Source organism: Anguilla rostrata, chromosome 16 (assembly GCF_018555375.3).
Source record: "Anguilla rostrata isolate EN2019 chromosome 16, ASM1855537v3, whole genome shotgun sequence".
NCBI lineage: Eukaryota > Metazoa > Chordata > Actinopteri > Anguilliformes > Anguillidae > Anguilla > Anguilla rostrata.
Window position 1 is genome coordinate 34,520,954 of NC_057948.1, and position 19,653 is coordinate 34,540,606.

General features: G+C 45.6%; 1 protein-coding gene across 2 annotated transcripts in view; it reads left to right on the forward strand.

Moving 5' to 3' along the window:
- The first annotated feature begins 4,201 nt into the window (after positions 1-4,201).
- ush1c (Usher syndrome 1C) overlaps positions 4,202-19,653 on the forward strand; it is a 48,370-nt gene continuing 32,918 nt past the window's right edge. The window contains exons 1-2 of one of the 2 annotated variants that reach the window (XM_064312112.1): positions 4,202-4,352; positions 16,679-16,877. In XM_064312112.1, the coding sequence (XP_064168182.1) occupies positions 16,842-16,877 (36 nt within the window). In that variant the 5' untranslated portion in view covers positions 4,202-4,352; positions 16,679-16,841. The remainder of the gene's footprint in view (positions 4,353-16,678; positions 16,878-19,653) is intronic. The other variant, XM_064312113.1, reaches the window with a different exon arrangement.

Genomic DNA, 19,653 nt, shown 5'->3' on the forward strand with positions numbered 1-19,653 from the left:
CCTGCACTGCCATAATTCTCCTAATATTATCTCTAATACCATAATATCTCCCAGAATATAAGATATATAAGGTGTAAGGAATATAAGGTGAGCAGCTAGATGAAGGCTACAGTCACAGGTAACCACAACCCATGGCCAATGCTGTTCACAGTCACATACCAACCCAATTAACATTTGCCACAAAGCTAAAATGACAAAACTCCCATCAAACATTGAAATATCAAAAAAGACCTTATATAAATTCCACTTTCATCTTTGCACTGCACTGAATCATTCATAAATACATATTTTCCCAGCTTCATTGCACAATTCCTGTAGGATATGTCCAAAACTCGTCCGTTGAATGTGTCGGACCAATGTGTGACAACAAACTGACGTTACTTTAACACTTCATCACAAGCCACAAAATTTGAGACAAACCAATTAGCACCTCTGGAATTGAACGAGAAAGGACCGACGTTCTCTGCAGATGTTAACGATCGTTTTACCATAAATATTATCATATCGGCCCGAAACGCTATTGGGTTTCAGATGCATTTCCTTTGGCTTAATTAGTCCAGTTAATGCGGGCAGGTTGTTGGAAAAAATGGGAGTAATTGTTTGGGAGTGTTTTGATTTGCTGAGCCAGTGGCACATGGCTGTTTTGATTGGCCGATAGGAATGCCTTGTGTGTGCAGATTATAGGATTGTGGAAGAATGTAAATTTGGGGTCGGTTTCAGAGAGAGGGTGGGAGCGGGTGGAGTTTGGAGAACAGAGAGAGCTTAGACAGCCGCAGGGCATTCAGCAGGGAAGGGGTACAAGTACTGTACAGGCACACCTGCCCAAGATTTCACCACATGGAGTTTCTGTTTTTTAAAAACAGTTTTCATAGAGATGTAGAGTAATAGTATAATAGATTTGAAATGCACATGTGTATACACCATCACATGAACACAAAATACTCAGACAGAGTACGTTTTACACTGAGTGAGTTCCTTTTTTTATCCAGAGTGGACACTTCAGTGATAAGGCTGAATTAACATGAATGAGTTTATATTGTAAAAACAGACACTCACACATGCACACAGACATAAATACATGCATGCTGGCACATAGACACACACACACACACACACACACACACAGTGCGTCACACAGTGGCCAGTGTGTCGACTCTACTCCCACATGTGTGATGTCCACTTTTGGAAAAGCGCAGTATCAATGACAGATTTTTCAAGCCATCTGATTCTTTACCATTGACGTTTAGCAGTGTGCTGACTGGCTTCGACTTGTTTTTCTTTGATGCTAACACAGTGTAGCCTTTCACTGCCATCCCGGTCTGGAACTTTATTCTGTCATTGTTCTATATTTCAGGGCTAAACATTAATGTACCACCAAAACTTTTAAAGATTTATCTCCCTGTGGGGAAAAAGTTATGTTTGATTTGGACTTTTCTGCGCAAACATCCAGCACATCCTGCTAAGAGTTTATAGGTAGAACAGGGATCCTCCGCCATGCGGGTAATTATTTAGCATTATTTGTCCCATAAAGTCTGCAATTACCCACAGGAGGTGAGTTAACTGTGTACCCAAATGCTCTAATTGGCCAGTTAAGTGCTGAGTAACAGTGAGGTGTCGTTTCCCTGTGAAAGAGGGCGTAGTCTGACAGGCAGTTGGGGGCGCTGTTAAAAGTGTCACCCTGTCAGCTACTGTGTGAGCCCCAGCAATCACTTCCTGTTTCTGTCACTCACAGCAGGAAGGGGATGGCACTGTGATGTCACAGAGGTGCGGCGGCTGCTGTGGAACAGGACTGCACGCGGACGCCATCTCGTTCCTCTGCAGCAGGTGAGATCACGAACACCTTTACAGGTCATTCTGCATGCCATTTCAATTATAACACGCAAAGCCAAACCAAAGAAAGAGATCAATGATTAACGGGACAAAATGTTGTATATAATCTGGTTGCATATAATCTGGTATATAATTCTGGTTTCAATTCTTGCAGTACCTCTGCTCTACAGACATCCTTGCCTTCATTAAAAATGTGGCCTAGTTTCTAATCCATATTTAATTGAAAACGTACAACAACAAAAAAATCCAATGTGTTGCTTTCTTCATAAACATTTGTGTAAGTTAACGTTTGTGACTGCTGAAGAAAAGTCTGTTTTTACCAAGAACACAAAGTGGCTCTTGAATTTTATTGCGAGTCAAAAGTTGAGTTGCGGCAGTTGTGACAGGTTGGTTTGTTTGTTTGTTTGTTGGTCAGGAGGCAGTTGAGTTGCGGAGCTGTGGCAGTTGAGTTGCGGAGCTGTGGCAGTTGAGTTGGGGAGCTGTGGCAGTTGAGTTGCAGACCTGTGGCAGTTGAGTTGCAGACCTGTGGCAGTTGAGTTGGGGAGCTGTGGCAGTTGAGTTACGGTCCTGTGGCAGGTTGGTTTGTTATTTGGTCAGGAGGCAGTTGAGTTGCAGAGCTGTGGCAGGTTTGTTTGTTATTTGGTCAGAAGGCAGTTGAGTTACAGAGCTGTGGCAGTTGAGTTGCGGAGCTGTGGCAGTTGAGTTGCGGAGCTGTGGCAGTTGAGTTGCGGAGCTGTGGCAGGTTTGTTTGTTAGTTGGTCAGCTGGCTGTTGAGTTGCAGAGCTGTGGCAGTTGAGTTGCAGTGCTGTGGCAGGTTGGTTTGTTATTTGGTCAGGAGGCAGTTGAGTTGCAGAGCTGTGGCAGTTGAGTTAGTGTTGTTGAGTTGAGCTTGCAGAGCTGGCGGAGTTGGCGTGAGGCAAGCTGTGGCAGTTGAGTTGTGGTGCTGTGGCAGTTGAGTTGGGGTGCTGTGGCAGGTTTGTTTGTTATTTGGTCAGAAGGCAGTTGAGTTGCGGAGCTGTGGCAGTTGAGTTGCAGAGCTGTGGCAGGTTTGTTTGTTATTTGGTCAGAAGGCAGTTGAGTTGCAGAGCTGTGGCAGGTTTGTTTGTTATTTGGTCAGAAGGCAGTTGAGTTGCGGAGCTGTGGCAGTTGAGTTGCAGAGCTGTGGCAGTTGAGTTGCGGAGCTGTGGCAGTTGAGTTACGGTCCTGTGGCAGGTTTGACTTCATGTGCTCGTTAGCACTCTGTTGCGCTCGTGCCTTTGAAGGGCCTCTCGGTTACTCCAGTGCTTTTTAACGATTCCCCATTATCTCAGCGACAGCCTCGTTAGCACCTGGTTGTGACCTATTCGCACCCGGGTTCTGCTTGCACTCGATCAGAAGAGCCTGTGGACGTGTGCTGTGTGTGTTCTAGGGTAATCTAGGGCGGCAGTGTAGTGTAATGGCTAAGGAGTTGGTCTTGTAACCGAAAGGTCGCAGGTTCGATTCCCCGGTAGGACACTGCCGTTGTACCCTTGAGCAAGGTACTTAACCTGCATTGCTCCAGTATATATCCAGCTGTATTAATCCAGCTCTGGATAAGAGCGTCTGCTAAATGCCTGTAATGTAATGTAATGTAATGTAATCACCGCTTTCAACACCAGCCCTGTTCACGTCAGTGTTGCCAGATCTCTGCGGTTTTACTCCTGACTCCAGCTCACACATGACATGCAAGCCGAGCCCATTTACTCCCATCTTCTGTTGACTCCCCTGTACATTTCATTACATTTTATTTGGCAGACACTTTTATCGAAAGTGATGTACAATAAGTGGATACTGAAGGTCATTATAACAACTGCAGAACAGAGGTACACCAATAAGGTAAAATTCTCATGAAGTATCAGTTATCCATAGCCATGAGCAATGAGAGCTAGTAAGTCTAGCTCACGCGGTAAGCATAGGGTAAGTCAGTAAAGTTACGGAAAGTCAAACTAGAAGTGAGGCATAGTTACAAGAGGCTAGATAAAGACACAAGTGTAACATGAAATATATTTTCATACATATATAATGTATTACATGAAATGTATTTTTCCCTTTCAAATTCCCTCGGGAATACTTGACATGACTGACCATGTTGGTCGCTGTGGACCATGTCCTAACCCTCCCCTCTCTTCAGTCTGATTCTTCCCAAGGTTTCTCCCTGTTTGCCCTCTGAGGGCATTTCTCCTTGCCCCTGTCACCCTAGGCTTTCTTTTGGGGTAGTGGGTGGTTGGAAGGTGGGGAGGTAGGCCGGGGTCTGTGGTAAAGAATATTATGCTTTTTTTTTTTTTTTGCAAAATGCCCTTTTAAAATAAATGGCTTGGCTTGACATGAAGACTGCACTCTCTGACAGGGGGCTAGCGCAGCGGTTGCAGAGGAAGCGGATTTGCGGATTCGCCGCGGCGCAGTCTGGATTCCCAGGGTTCCACTGCCGCTGTTCCCTGAGCCTGGCTGGAGGACCGCGGAAAATATCGCCCGTTACACGCGGCAGTAAGAACCCCAGCTGAACGGTAAGTCGCCGTGACGGCCGTGTAGTTCATTCTTATTTATCTGTTTGGCCCGATGCATTGCGGAGCGCATATCGGACGCGTTATCCGGCTAAACCGTGGGGTTATTCACTGAGACCGCTCGCGGTCGGTACCTTTCCCAAGAGCACAGACTATCCCCTGGGGTAACAAGCCATTATCTCTGCCACCTTCAGGTTGTGAACCTTCAGCTTAACCGCTCCACCACACCGGCGCCTGTGATGTTCGTTGTGGATTTACTCAAATCTGACTGGATGTAACTGCACCAGCAAGGCGGGACGTGTGTGTGTGCGTGTGTATGAGCGTGTGTGTGCGTGCGTATGTGTGTGTGCATGTGTGTGTATGTGTGTGTGCGTGCGTATATGTGTGTGTGCATGTGTGTGTGTGTGTGCGTGTTCGTCTGCGCACGCGTGCGTGTGTGTGCGTGTGCGCGCTTGTGTGTGGGGGGATGGATCTGTGTGTGTGTGTGTGTGTGTGTGCGCGTGTGCGTGTGCGTCTACACGCTTGAATGTGTGTGAGCGTGCGTGTGTGTGCATGTGTTGTAACAAAAAAGCGTTCAAGTGATTTAGGAAAAAAATACTAACCAATTTAATAATATCTAGTTTAATAATTAATGAATTAAGTCATCCAACTGTTTTATTTGCTGTGTCAGTTATCCCTTACATGAATAAATTTCTCAGAGGTGGAAAAAAATGAATACAATTGAAAAACTGAGCAAAAGAGAAAACAAAATGTTCAATAGCAGTTCTGTAAAAATCTCCTCACACACTATGACAAGAACCTGAGTCATCTATTAATGACCATGTGCATTGCTCGACAAATGTTAATGTTATTGCTCACCAAACGTGTTATTGGCCACCAGAGGGCGCATCTCTATGACAGAAAACAGCGCCGTAGCGTCTCCTTATTCCCGCTGATCCCGTCGGATGGTCGGTCCGGTGTTCTAGTTCCCTTCATAATAAAAAAAAACTTCAGATCTGAGATGTGGTCATTATTATTAAAACAGACATTTGTTATGCTTGTGTAGTTAACAATAATTCAATAATTCCGAGAGATTTCTGAAAATATATCCACTCTGAACAGTAAGGACAACGAACATTTTGTCATTGCCTTTCATTGGCCTGCATATGTAACTCTACTGCCCCCTGGTTCTCGCTGCAGGAATATTGCCATTTTCTCCCTCCGTTAAAAAAAGGTGCGAACAGCGTGATATATATATATATATATATGTGTGTGTTTTAATGCGAACATCGCGTTATGAGGAAAAACCACATCTTACAACGGGCATAATTATGGTAGAGTGGATAGTACACTTCTCCAAAATTTTGGACTAGGACACACACACACACACACACACACGGATGCCGTTGGTGGTTCCAAGATCCCGGATCGACAGGGGCCCACAAAAAATATTAGAACATTGGATTTTATGGGGTGCTGGCATATGATATCTTTTCATGGGGCCCAAAATCCTAGGCGGCGCCCCTGCACACAAACAAACACTCGCCGTCCGCTAATTCTAAAAATGTTACTATCGCTAAACGACCAACGAACACGACTATGAAATGCGTCTCGGTAACGTTTTAGACATCAATACCGGCTCATGCCTCATCTCCCTCGTTTCAAAATAGACCACGTGTGCCTCCGCTGATTGAAAGGTTGAAAACGCACTGACAGCCTCTCGCGGGTGCGCGGACCTGTTGAAATCGTTTGCCGTTTGTATTTCTGCGGTGAAAAGATCATTAGGGGAATTGACAACTGCCTGACTGAGATACTTGTTCGTCTGGCAAGTGTGGGAGTGCCCTGCGCTTTATAGGTAAATGCCACAGCTAAGTTTGTATCCGTGGATATTTCCGCCTGATGAAAGCTAACCTCGCGCCAATGTTGAAACGGATTTAGCTGTATTTGTGTCAGCGACTTGCTGAAATGGAGATGAACAATTTTTTTCATGAGCTCTCCGGCGAACATTTTCTTAAGTCGCCGCTTGAAAGCTTTATAGATAGAGCATTTTAAAACAGCTCGATTACTGCCTTGAAGTGCTTGGTCTCCTGGACTTCCTTTGCTGTTAACTGAAATCTATATCAGCTATGTCGTTCATAATTGAACCACCCATAAAAGCATTACAATTGAGTCTTGGTAGATGAATAAAAAAATGTAGATAGTATTTATTGAACTCAATGGTCACCCTTCGGTGTAAAAGATAGTACGCTTCCACACTGTTATTCAGAAACAAAGCTATTATACTAAAAGACAGAATAAAATGATGTGTGTGATGTCACTGCCTTTGAGCACACCTGTAACAGGTGCCCCGCTGGGGGGGGGGGGGGACAATGGGGCCTCTTGTTGAAAACGTGCACCCCTGTTGCTCCGCCCACGGCAATGACACACTCCCTCCACCTGTCTGTAAACCTTAACTACCGTATCACTTGCCTTACACTGCACACTGAACAGCCAATCACGCGGGGCAGTGTCCCCTGCCCTAAAATCCCCCCCCCACCCCCCACCCCCCACCCCAGGCAGCTGAGGGGGTCCTGCAGATTTCGGACACCTTGTTTTTTCATTTGGTCCGTTTGGGACGTTTGCTCCTACAGCTGAGCGGGACTGGGACAATGGGACCATGTTTCGGGGAGGGACAGCTGCGATGGCCATTACACCCCGGCCGCTGCTGTGAGGGTGGGGGTGTTAGGGATTAGGGCCGTACAGTACAGTGTGGAGCGTGTGTGATTCAGGGTGTGCCCCTCAGGGCCTTCTGTTTAACCCCAAAGAGACCAAAGGTCCCCACCTGTTGTAACCAAGGGTGACAAGCTTGGTGATTTGGGACTCTTTTGGAGGGTGAATGTGGGGATCTTTGGGGGTGAATGTGGGACTCTTTTGGGGGTGAATGTGGGACTCTTTTGGGGGTGAATGTGGGACTCTTTTGGAGGTGAATGTGGGGATCTTTGGGGTGAATGTGGGATCTTTTGGGGGTGAATGTGGGGATCTTTGGGGGTGAATGTGGGATCTTTGGGGGTGAATGTGGGACTCTTTGGGGGTGAATGTGGGACTCTTTGGGGTGAATGTGGGATCTTTTGGGGTGAATGTGGGGATCTTTGGGGTGAATGTGGGGCTCTTTGGGGGTGAATGTGGGACTCTTTTGGGGGTGAATGTGGGGATCTTTGGGGGTGAATGTGGGGCTCTTTGGAGGGTGAATGTGGGGATCTTTGGGGGTGAATGTGGGGATCTTTGGGGGTGAATGTGGGGATCTTTGGAGGGTGAATGTGGGCTCTTTGGGGTGAATGTGGGATCTTTGGGGGTGAATGTGGGAATCTTTGGGGGTGAATGTGGGACTCTTTGGGGTGAATGTGGGACTCTTTGGGGGTGAATGTGGGATCTTTTGGGGGTGAATGTGGGATCTTTGGGGGTGAATGTGGGGTCTTTGGGGGTGAATGTGGGGATCTTTGGGGGTGAATGTGGGGTTCTTTGGGGGTGAATGTGGGATCTTTGGGGGTGAATGTGGACTCTTTGGAGGTGAATGTGGGATCTTGGAGGGTGAATGTGGGATCTTTGGGGTGAATGTGGGGATCTTTGGGGGTGAATGTGGGGTTCTTTTGGGGGTGAATGTGGGGATCTTTGGAGGGTGAATGTGGGGTTATTTGGGGGTGAATGTCATGTTCTTTGGGGGTGAATGTGGGGTTCTTTGGAGGGTGAATGTGGGGTTATTTGAGGGTGAATGTCATGTTCTTTGGGGGTGTTGAGCTGGGTGAATGTAAGGTTCTTTGCCAGACCAGCAGATGCTTTATTGAAAGTAATACATATGAAAAGTCGGATTGATTGATTGATTGATTGATTGAGCAATGCAAAGAAACTTAAACAGACTCAATCTGAAGGAACGCAGAAGCTTAATCACACATTCCCCATTAAACTGAAATGGCCAATCTTTACTGTTATCAGGTGCTCAGGTCACCTTTGGATCCTGACTTCCAGGGGTGAGTTAAAAAAATTTAAAAATCATTTTTTCATTTTTAATTTCTCTGCCCTTTATAAAATTAGTTTTTTCAATAGATATTCATATCAGTCCCATTTAACAGAATTATAGTACTTCCATTGAACAGATATTTGAATGCTTCTAGAACAGTTCTCCTCACCTTATTTTCCAATGGAGATTTTAAAATGGAGTTTGCAACAGGAACCAGAATAAAAATCCTCCAGGACACTGGGAGCATTATGTCTTTTCAGATATAAGATGTTGGCAATGTTGTGTTACGTACTTCCTGAACCAAAATGACAAAGTTAAACTTTTCTAAAACAGTTTAAAAAAAAACTGAAGTTAGTTTTAAGAATCTTTAGTAAAATTCGGCTTAAACGGAAAAACCCCCAGTGAGCAGCAGGCTGAGTGTCTGCTGCCCCCCCCTTCCCCCCATTCCCCCCCGCCCGCGCTGGATTGATGCGGTGACTCTGTGTTTTAGGGAGAGCTGTGTGGGATTGGAGAGAGCAGCTGTGGGGTGGGGGGTGGGGGGGGATTGGTAATGGACCCTCGGACAGGCCCCTGGGGAACCTCATTTCGCTGGGTTCGCCGCGACGTGCTGGAGGACACGCGGACAGGTTTACGAGCGCCCACACAGGCGGCCCGAGGAAAGACGTTTACGGCTCGCTCCGGCCTGGTGTCTTTTTTATTCCCTCCCCCTGCTGAGGGGGGTGTTCCATCGTCAGGCAACCGTAACACAGGGGCGGTGTAGTGATGCGTGTGTGTGTGTGTGTGTGCCTTGGGATCATTAATAACTGGAGTGAATCATGGCTGTGGTTGCAAACACCACTTCTAGTAGCACCAAGACCCACAACCAGCTGCACACACGGGTCGTGCACACACGCACACACGCACAAACGCACACACGCACACGTCTCTGTCAGCACCCAGATGAACATTTTCCTTGAAGCTGCCTGATTCACAGTGTGACTCAGAGCACAAGTGTGTGAGGACAGCGCTGGGATTGGACACATTATCAGACACTGATAAATACAACACAGTGTGAGTGGCTCTCACTATTTAGCCACTGTTCCAGTGTGTGGATGGGCCCCATGGTATAGTATCTGTTAAGGCTCTGTTCCAGTGTGTGGAAGGGCCCCATGGTATAGTATCTGTTAAGGCTCTGTTCCAGTGTGTGGAGGGCCCCATGGTATGTATCTGTTAAGGCTCTGTTCCAGTGTGTGGAGGGCCCCATGGTATGGTATCTGTTAAGGCTCTGTTCCAGTGTGTGGACGGGCCCCATGGTCTGTATCTGTTAGGCCTGTTCCAGTGTGTGGAAGGGCCCCATGGTATAGTATCTGTTAAGGCTCTGTTCCAGTGTGTGGAAGGGCCCCATGGTATAGTATCTGTTAAGGCTCTGTTCCAGTGTGTGGAAGGGCCCCATGGTATAGTATCTGTTAAGGCTCTGTTCCAGTGTGTGGAAGGGCCCCATGGTCTGGTATCTGTAAAGGCTCTGTTCCAGTGTGTGGATGGGCCCCATGGTCTGGTATCTGTTAAGGCTCTGTTCCAGTGTGTGGATGGGCCCCATGGTCTGGTATCTGTTAAGGCTCTGTTCCAGTGTGTGGATGGGCCTCATGATCTGGTATCTGTTAAGGCTCTGTTCCAGTGTGTGCAAGGGCCCCATGGTCTGGTACAAACAAACGCTCTTACCTCCTGAACTGTGTGGCCCCTATACTGTTACTAACTGTTAAGGCACAGTTCCAGTGTGTGGATCAGGTGGAGGTGAACGTTCTTTGTGATTGGGAGCGAGTACCTGAATGGTAGTTGTAGTGGCACAGGTCAGGTCTCTGGTCACTCTCATTACTATAACCTCCTCACCAGTCAGGGGTGCACACTGCGCCTTCTAGGACTCAAACCTGCAACCTCTGAATGACAAGCTCAGCATTCTAACCATTACACTACACTTGTATTACACTATGTTAAGGCCACCAGAGGCATAGACTGTTTCTGTCCCTGATCTCCTATCGGTCCAGCTGGTCCCTCCATAGAGACTCCACGCACCAGGGCAGATGAAAGGGGGGGGTAGTGTAGGGGGGAGGAGGGCAGGGGATCCTCGTGGGTTTGGGAGGGGGGTGAAGAGGAGGAGGAACAGTAACAGCTGAATCTGCTGACACAGCTCAGTACTGTGGGGCGCCCTGATCCGAGCAGCAACTGGCAGTCTGGAAACCCGAGAAAAAAAACCATAAAGCAACTGTTATATAAGCGGGATTATGAGAGAGACAAAGGGTGCAGGGCGTGGGGATCTCGCTATGGGGGGGGGTTTGAATCACGCTGCTTCTGAGAAGCGTGATATGGTCGCCAGGATGAGGTCATCTTCAGCGGGATCTGGAGACGAGGGCAACAGCGAGCGTGAGCGAAACGTTAGCGCTTTACTGTTTACTGTGGTAGCACTCTACTGAGACAGCCGGCATCCAGGGGCCAAAATCCCACTGCACTTCTGCCTCTTTACTGAGACAGCCGGCATCCAGGGGCCCAAATCCCACTGCACTTCTGCCTCTTTACTGAAACAGCCGACATCCAGGGGCCAAAATCCCACTGCACTTCTGCCTCTTTACTGAGACAGCTGGCATCCAGGGGCCCAAAATCCCACTGCACTTCTGCCTCTTTATACCACTGGAAAGCATGCCTTATGGCGACATCCAGGGGCCCAAAATCCCACTGCACTTCTGCCTCTTTACTGAGACAGCCGGATCCAGGGCCAAAATCCCACTGCTCTTCTGCCTCTTTACTGAACGCCGCATCAGCCAATCCTCTGCACTTCTGCCTCTTTACTGAGACAGCCGGCATCCAGGGCCCAAAATCCCACTGCAGTTTTGGTTCTTTGTCCTTTTTTCACTCTGTCTCCCACAGACCATTGTTACATTTCAGGCTTTCACAAATGAAGGCTAAGGTGTGGTTTAGTTTGCCAGTCAATCAGTCAACCGACCAATCAATTAATTGATCAAAAAAAATTGTTCAGTCAGTCAGTACATGAGATTCACTTTATACTGCTCCCTTTATACACTTCAGTTCTATAAATTAAATATATTAATGACATTTTTTTTGGTGTAAAGTCAGCATACCCTGGATTGGGTTTGGGAAGAGCTGCTATAGAGGTCTGTGTTGTGATGGTAGACAGAGCTGCCGGTCCTGGAGATGCACACATGAGTCAGGCCCTCTGCTGGAGGCAAAAAGAATGACAAAAGTCAGACAAAACCCATTCATACGCATTCATGTTTTACTGAAATAAAAATCTTAAAGAACCTGATGTTAAATGTTCATAAGTATCAAAATAAATAAAAAAAGAAAAACCAAAGCAGCTAGATCTTTGTTTGTTTTGAACTTTTAAATTTGAATTTTTAAAAAAAGTGTTACAACAGAAATACAGTGAGTGAAACTGCATGAGCAGACTTGGATACGACCATCCTGTAGGAACATGAGGACATCAGGCCTGGGGGAAGTGTACTGGAAGTCTGTGTTTAAAAGGGAGCCACTGAGACTCTTAGCATGGACGCCCGTTTCAGCATCGTAATGAAAACTTAAATCATTTTTAAAAATCTGAAATAACGGATTACACTGAAGGATTTCAAAAAGGCGTGTGCTTCTGTCGGTGCGAAACCTGAGTCGCTCTACCCCCCCATGCCCCCCCCGATCCCTGCAGCAGCCGCACAGCCTCGCCATTAAATCCTCAACAAATGCTGCTGTATTTTTAGCCACCATCGTCACGGTTACCCTGCCCCCGCAGGCCGGCTTGCAGCAGGGGGCGAGGCAGGGGAGTGACCCAAACCACGCCCCTTTTCATCTACACAACCCCCTCTGTACCCGTAACCACCTGTGAACAACGCTCTGTGACCCCAGATTCTGTGAAAAAGGCCCACAAGCCATGACCTGTACCCCCCCACCCAACCGCGCTCTGTACCCCCCCTCCCCTTCCCCTGTAGCCCCTCCCCCACCCCCTACCCCGCCTCCCATGTCCCATCTCCTGTCTCCTCTGGTGTGCAGCCAGGTGATGGTCTAGGCTCCGGTGTAACAGAACAGCGCCGCCCTGGTGGCGGGTCTGTGAGTACAGTGCTAATATTTTACATGCACTTTCCCACGCACTGCAGTTCAGCGGTGATGATGATGAAGATGGTTGTTGATGATTATGATGATGGTGATGGTGCTGATTATAATGGTGATGAGGATGATGAAGATGATGAAGAGGATTCTCAGAATGGTAGCCACGCTTTGTAAGCATGGTCCCTGAGACGAGTGTAGCTCAGTGGGTAAGGAACTGGACTTGTAACCGAAAGGTCGCAGGTTCGATTTCCGGGTAGGACACTGCCGTTGTACCCTTGAGCAAGGTACTTAACCGAAATTGCTTCAGTATATATCCAGCTGTATAACTAGATACAATGTAAAATGCTATGTTAAAAAGTTGTGTAAGTCGCTCTGGATAAGAGCGTCTGCTAAATGCCTGTAATGTAATGTAATGAGGGGGCGGAGTCAGGGCGGTGATGATGTCGTTGCGTGGGAGAACATGGTTCCTCCGTGAGCCACAGTATGTTCCAGAAGGCGTAGCCCGCAGGTGCAGCTGACACATGCTGGCAGTTTCTCTGTGCGCGCCAGGGTCGGAAAGTAACGGGGGCTCGGGGCAAAATGCCCGCAAAAATATTGTGGTGGGGAAGCTGTTGCTAAGGAGAAACTACGAAACGGGCAGGCTTATACTGCTCAGCCAAAAGCGTTCCTCTTAAAATTGTTCATGTTGATGCAGTGTATGTGAACATGTTGATATATGTTTTTTGTCTTTTGCCATAGGGCATGTTATTTGAAACTTTTTTGCCAAGTACATTACATAACATGCCAGACAATCAACAGTGTTGTTGAGATGATAGGAAAGGAGGATTTTTAACTGTGATTGTTTATGAACTTTTAGAAATAAAATATGCTTGGATAAGAGTCATTGAATATTGGTCTGTCATGCAACAGACATTGGTATTTTTTCCCAACATTTGATAAAATTGCCCTGGAAATGATCGAAAATGCCCCCGAAACATATTTCACAAGGGCAAAAAAAGCCCTTGTTAAAAAAAGTTAATTTCCTACCCTGGTGCACGCAGGTATAACTGATCTTTTATTTATTTGTATTTTTTAGTGAAAGGAGAGGAGACAGCCCCTCCGTCTTTATGTCAAATGCCCAGGCTCGTGGGAGTTACAATAATGCCTTTACTGTGCTTTTGAATAATTTGTAATATAATTGTTTTTAACGTCTTGACAAAGAGATTTTAGCTCAAGTGGATTATCCTCGGACACATAAATCACAGATAAATAAATAAAAAATTATATAATTTTAACCAAATGCACACATCAGAGACCTGGCTGGGGTTGCTTTGTGGGATAAAGTGATACGTTAGCCCCTCCCCCCCGACCCCTGACCTTTCTGAGTTGTACGTGCTAAAGGCTAAAGGCTTGGCCCAAGTATTCCGGTATTCCGGTAATTCCTCGGAATTTTGACCTCGGCGGGAATTCCCCACACAGGACCGGGGGGCGGGGTTATTCCAGGACAGGCGAGAGGTGGGAGGAAGCTGTTCCAGGATCAGTGTGCACATCAGACCTGGCGTGGGAAACCTGTCTTACAATTAGAGCTCAGTCACTTAGCAAGATCTTATGATCTCAGGCAGAGCAACCTAAAGCGGATGCTTTTATTTAAGGAAGGGGAGAAAATCACGAGCACCAATGGCTGATCTAAATAATGATCAGTCAGAACAGGCTGACCCCAGGAGCCTAGCCTGGTCTTAGCATGAATCTGCTACCATTTCTGCTACTCACGCTCAACTATGTTGCACAATCAGGTTTTTGCACAAAAAAAAAAGTTATTTTGGGTGATGCAAGACTTTGACTGTATTGGAATGGCAAAGAGTTGAACAAGAATTAACCTCTAAATGATCAAAATGAATTAATTATTCATTTTTATTAAGATTAATATTATTTAAAATTAAGCAAAAAATGAAGCAGAAATCTGAGCCAAGATAAATCATTTCAAATGCATTACTGTCCTCTAGACACCAGTAGGCTTGCTGCGTATTGCTGACAGATCTGGCAGAAAATTTCATAAATCCATAAATCTAGTTTAAAATCTGCATTCGGAGCATAATTGTAGCTTTGTTAGCATGTTAGCATTTTCACTGAAAGCGGGCAGGCGGCTACTGGGAATGGAATATAAGGAGTTAAACTCTTCCAGATACACGTGTGACTCAGGTCTGCTGTTTTATCAGACTGCCGACCGTAGTGTCCGTAACCACCCTTCGGGCAGGGCGGTGGGGACAGTTTCCCAAAAAACCCCACCACCGACAGAGTGAAGGTATACGTGCCGTGAGGCAGGGCTGGGGATGGGGCCCCTGCTCACGCTGTGAAGAGACTGGACGAAACTACGGTTTTCTTCAGAAACACCAAAGTCAAAGAAATCCTCTAGAAAACATTTTAAAAAACAGCAAACCAAAACACCTCAAGGAACAAACCAAAAAACTGGCACCAACCCACCGCACTGAGCATCACCTGGTTCCGCAGCACCCAGTCCCCTTCCTGGCATCACAGCTGTAGTAATTTTGTGTAACAGGGGTGTAATGTTGGGGTGCGGTGGGGTGCTGCGTTGTAGTAATCAGGTGTAACAGTGGTGTGTGTAATGCTGTAATAACATCTAATGGGGGAGTTTGGTTACTGTGCTGTCAGGATTGGCTGAGAGCCAGGGCCCATGAGAGAGAGAGAGAGAGAGAGAGAGGATGTGTGATAAAGAGACTGAGAGGGCGTGTGTGTGTGTGTGTGAGAGAGAGAGAGAGTGTGTGTGTGCGTGAGAGAGAGAGAGCGAGAGAAAGGATGTGTGATAAGGAGACTGAGAGGGTGTGTGGGTGTGTGTTCGTGAGAGTGTGCATGACAGTGTGTGTGTGTGTGTGCGTGAGAGAGAGGGAGAGAGAGGGAGAGAGAGAAACACACCCTTCGCTGGGAGAGGAGTAGGTTCCAGCTCAGGGCCTCGCCTGCAGAGCTTCTCGCCCCTGTGTGTGACAGAAGGAGCCTTTTCCCAGAAGCGGGGCGGAAATAACTCATCTTCAGCCCAAACATAAACTCCATCTGGACACTCACTCAATCACCCCTTTACGGCTCAGGAGATCCGATATGTACCCTTTAATGAACTTGTGACCTGTAGTATATCAGAGTTTTTTTTTGAATGTTTCTTTTTTAAGCATGAAGTTTAATGTTGACTTTGCCTTTTTAAGGTCCTATAAATACTAAATATCTGAAATAATGAGTTAAATTAATTTTACTTGATTAGAGCAAATATATATTTAATTTTTTTATTTGCATCGACCTAAAAATGTACATTTTCTGTCTTTTAATTGCGTCCATTTTTGAAAATTCACTGATCGTGTGTCCAACTATTCAGCTTACCATACAAATTTATTTTAAATATCGCACCAACTGCTCACATTGTGTAATCATAGCTTGACATTTTTTTCAGAGGCAAAGGTTCTATGCATCTCTTGTGCCCCCTAGAGGTCAAAATACATTTTACACTTTGATACAATTTAGTTATTGCACCTTTTTACCTGAGTGGGCAATTGCCTTACCAATGAATGAATGAACGAACGAACGAACGAATAAATGAATACGATGAAAAATACATTTATAATAATAATAAATATATTTGACCTGCAGTCTGTTCTTCTAACAACTTTACATTTTCTGTTTTGTTGGATATGTGAAAGCGGCGACGGGTGTAGGTGAAGATCTACCGTTAATCTAAATCGTTTCTACAAGCCCTGTCGTTCACGTTTCAGTTGAACCGTCCAATGTCCTGCGCTCAGACCCGAACCTGTTCGAAATGCATTTGCTGAACTGTTTATGCACCAAACATCAACGTATTATGTACAACTGTCTATGTAAAAACTGTAACGGGAAGAATTCTCTTTATTATTAAGTTAATTATTAACTTAATAATAAAGTTAACTTGTGGTGTATTGTTACAGCCATTCTATCTGTACTGAGATTAATTCCACCAGCCTAGCCGTGTGGTAATAAAAGAAACTTGACTTATTATTAATATGGAATAAATTGATACGTTTTTTCCCATTATTATTTGAAACTTTCAACCTGAACCGCCTGTTTATGCCCATGATATTTATACCTGCACCACCTGCTTTCAAATAAAAAAAAAGTAGGCTATGTTCACAAAAAAAAAAAAAAAAACAAGCGGTCGTAGGCAGCGCTAGAATTTGCAGTGACAGCGGCTGGTTGTAAAGATCGCCGACGGAAATTTTGCAGGTTCGATTCTTCACACAGTCTTTTCTGGTCTCAGGTATAGCCACCTGAGCGACACGGACGTGAGTGACAGGCACGCACGAAGGAGGACGCCACCTTCGGACACACTCCGCCCAGCCCTCGCGCATCGCAGTTTACACAGTAACTAAGGGAAGGGCGCCGGACAGAGAGAACACGGAGAGGGGGGCCTGCGCTGCACCATGGAGCGAAAAGTAGCGAGAGAATTCAGACACAAGGTACGGCATTCGGAGCTGATATTTGGTAATAATGGGTTGCCGTTATCTTACTCCTTAACGGGAGAATCAATCGGTAGCCTACTGCGTCTCGCTTTTAAAGTTGGAAGCGGGGAGAGATGTACTCTGAACCCTTCTGGTTGTAATGGGGGAAGGACAGTTTAGCTGACAAGGTTCGTGGTGTTTTTATTTTATTTAGATCTATACAGAACGATTATTATTGCACAGTGTGGTCTGTTTATCTGTCTGTGGGGAAAACTATCATTGGGCAGGTGTGCTGCTCGCATTTATGTGCCGAGAGGAAACAACTCGATGATGCTGGACTATGCTAGCTAGGCTACTGCAATGGCAAACTATTGAAAAATGTTATTTCTTATGTTGTAGCTACTAAACGGTTGGATACAGACACAGAACACGGCGAGTATAGTTATTATTGCAACATTTATTTAGATCGCGGACAGCTAATTATTATTATTTTTTTTAAAACAACATTTGTTTTTGGTAAATTAAATTCCTAGACCGCACCTGTGCCTGAGATGACAGTGACGTAAGCAATTCCCTTTTTGTGCGTTCTTGATTGGTTACTGGGGGTGCAGGTGCACAGTAGGCTACTACACTAAATTAATAATTCACCTGCATGAGCAGGTCGTTTTTTGGCTTTCATTAAAACATGACTTGAACAGTAGAATGATTAATAGTTCGCTTGTGCTAATTGAGCTATTTTCTTTTTATTTATTTATTAGTTTAAAGGCAAATTGAAGAGAGAGAGAGAAAAACAAAGCGCGTGTTTATTATTTTGCGTTGGAACTGCTCATGATTTGAGTGCAGCTTTATCCTTTCTGGATTCCTACAATGGGCCCTTCGGACGGGAGATAATTTAGAAGCAGTTTCGGAAATGCGCGACCAGGCGGAAAGCTTGGGGGGCTGATGTACTGTCGCCCTGAATTGAAACGGCACCAATAGCGGCTTAATGGGGCACAATAACAGGCACCGGAGGCCGAACAATAACGCACTGTGAGGGGCTTTTAATTAATGAGGCTCCCCGACCCATGCTGTCTGATAATTTGCGAGCTGTGTGTGATTCCAAGCGTTTGAGCTCCCCTCGTATGACAACCAGTCGGGTCTCTAGTCGGGTGAAAGGTGGTAATGATTCTAGGCGCCCAAAGCTACAATAATTATGTTTTGTTTTATTTTTAAAAAAAAAAAAAAAAAAAAAGAATTCCTAGCTATGCCCCTGATGACCACGGTCATAAAATGCATTTTCAGTAGGCTGAAGGTCATTTAGTTTTATGATGCATGCCAGGCGGTTATAACCGAGCGCACGTGTGTTACTGAGGGCACAAACCACATAAAATTGACAGTAATGTGTCTGAGATGTAAATTGTATGGAAATGAATTCACCACTTAAGTTCTAGGGAGTGCTGTGCTCACCCACTGTGTTTCAGTGGTTAACCCACATATTTGCTCACGTTTGTAGTGTTCAGTTGTACACAAAACCTTTCTAAAAGCTAACAAACTAACTCAGACTTGTTAAAATCATTAGAACGAACAGTCATGATCAGCCCCATGTGCTTCCGTGCTTTACCTGAGTTACAGTTCCAATGTACGCTAACATCTCGTAGCTAACGCCTCTCTCTCACAAGTTCCCTGTGATTCTCTTTATCAGTGTCCAAAGGTCAAAGGTTCCACCATATTACTGTTGCAACAGCATGTTATACAGCCATGAGTCAACTCTGCTGAGGCCCACTCTCACACAGGGCTGGTTCTGTTTTTAATGTCTCTGTGCGCTGGCTGTTATCTCATCATTCATTGGCTGGAAGCTCCCTGCATGCCACAGAAATATTATCCGACCGTTGCCAGCTTTAGAAACTATTCTGACCGGTAATTTTGTGCATTTGGAAAAAATAGAAAAGAATGCTATTAATTGGCCTCTTACTCAGCCACTATACAACTTGACAGAACTGAGGCATTAAAGAAAACGAGTATACAAACAATAAAAAACGAAACCGTAGACTCATCCTTTGAAAAGTGACCAATGCGAATGTGCAAAACTAACATTCAGATATTAGCTAATCTGAGATATCACTTGCCATGGTTGCTGAGTTGGAGACAGTAATTTAAATTTCCCAGAAATGGCAGTGGTATTAATGCGTATTAAATATTTTAAATTGCTGAATGGCAGGCCGCTGTTCTCACAGCCTAAATGGATGTACAATTGGGCTGAGCCTAGCAGAGTCCTTTTTCAGAAAAATGAAATTCACTTGTATTTCATATTTAAGTTTTTTTTATTACCCAAATTTCATTCATTTGCAGTTCTTAAAAGTTGCTTTTATTTAATGTTCAAAATGAGGTAGTTACAGTTACAATTACAGGGCTGCACAAATGACAATTAAGCGTCTGTGGTCCAGGTGTGTTTTGGGCTGGTCTATCTGTGGGCTCCACCTCACCTCTGTGTGAATTGCTCTGCCATCACATTACAGGCATTTAGCAGATGCTCTCATCCAGAGATGCACATCAGTACACATTATCCTTTTATGAAGCTGGATGTATTATATACTGAAGCAATGCAGGTTAAATACCTTCCTCAAGGGTTCAATGGCAGTGTCCTACCCGGGAATCAAACCTGCAACCTTCAGGTTACAAGCCCAGTTCCCGTTATAATACGCCGCCCTTACGGTGCGTGTGTTGCCAGACTACTGGCGATGTGCTGTAAGCAGACACCCCCTGATCACCCCCCCACACCCCCACCCCCACCCCACCCCCCACCTCGTTTTTTGTC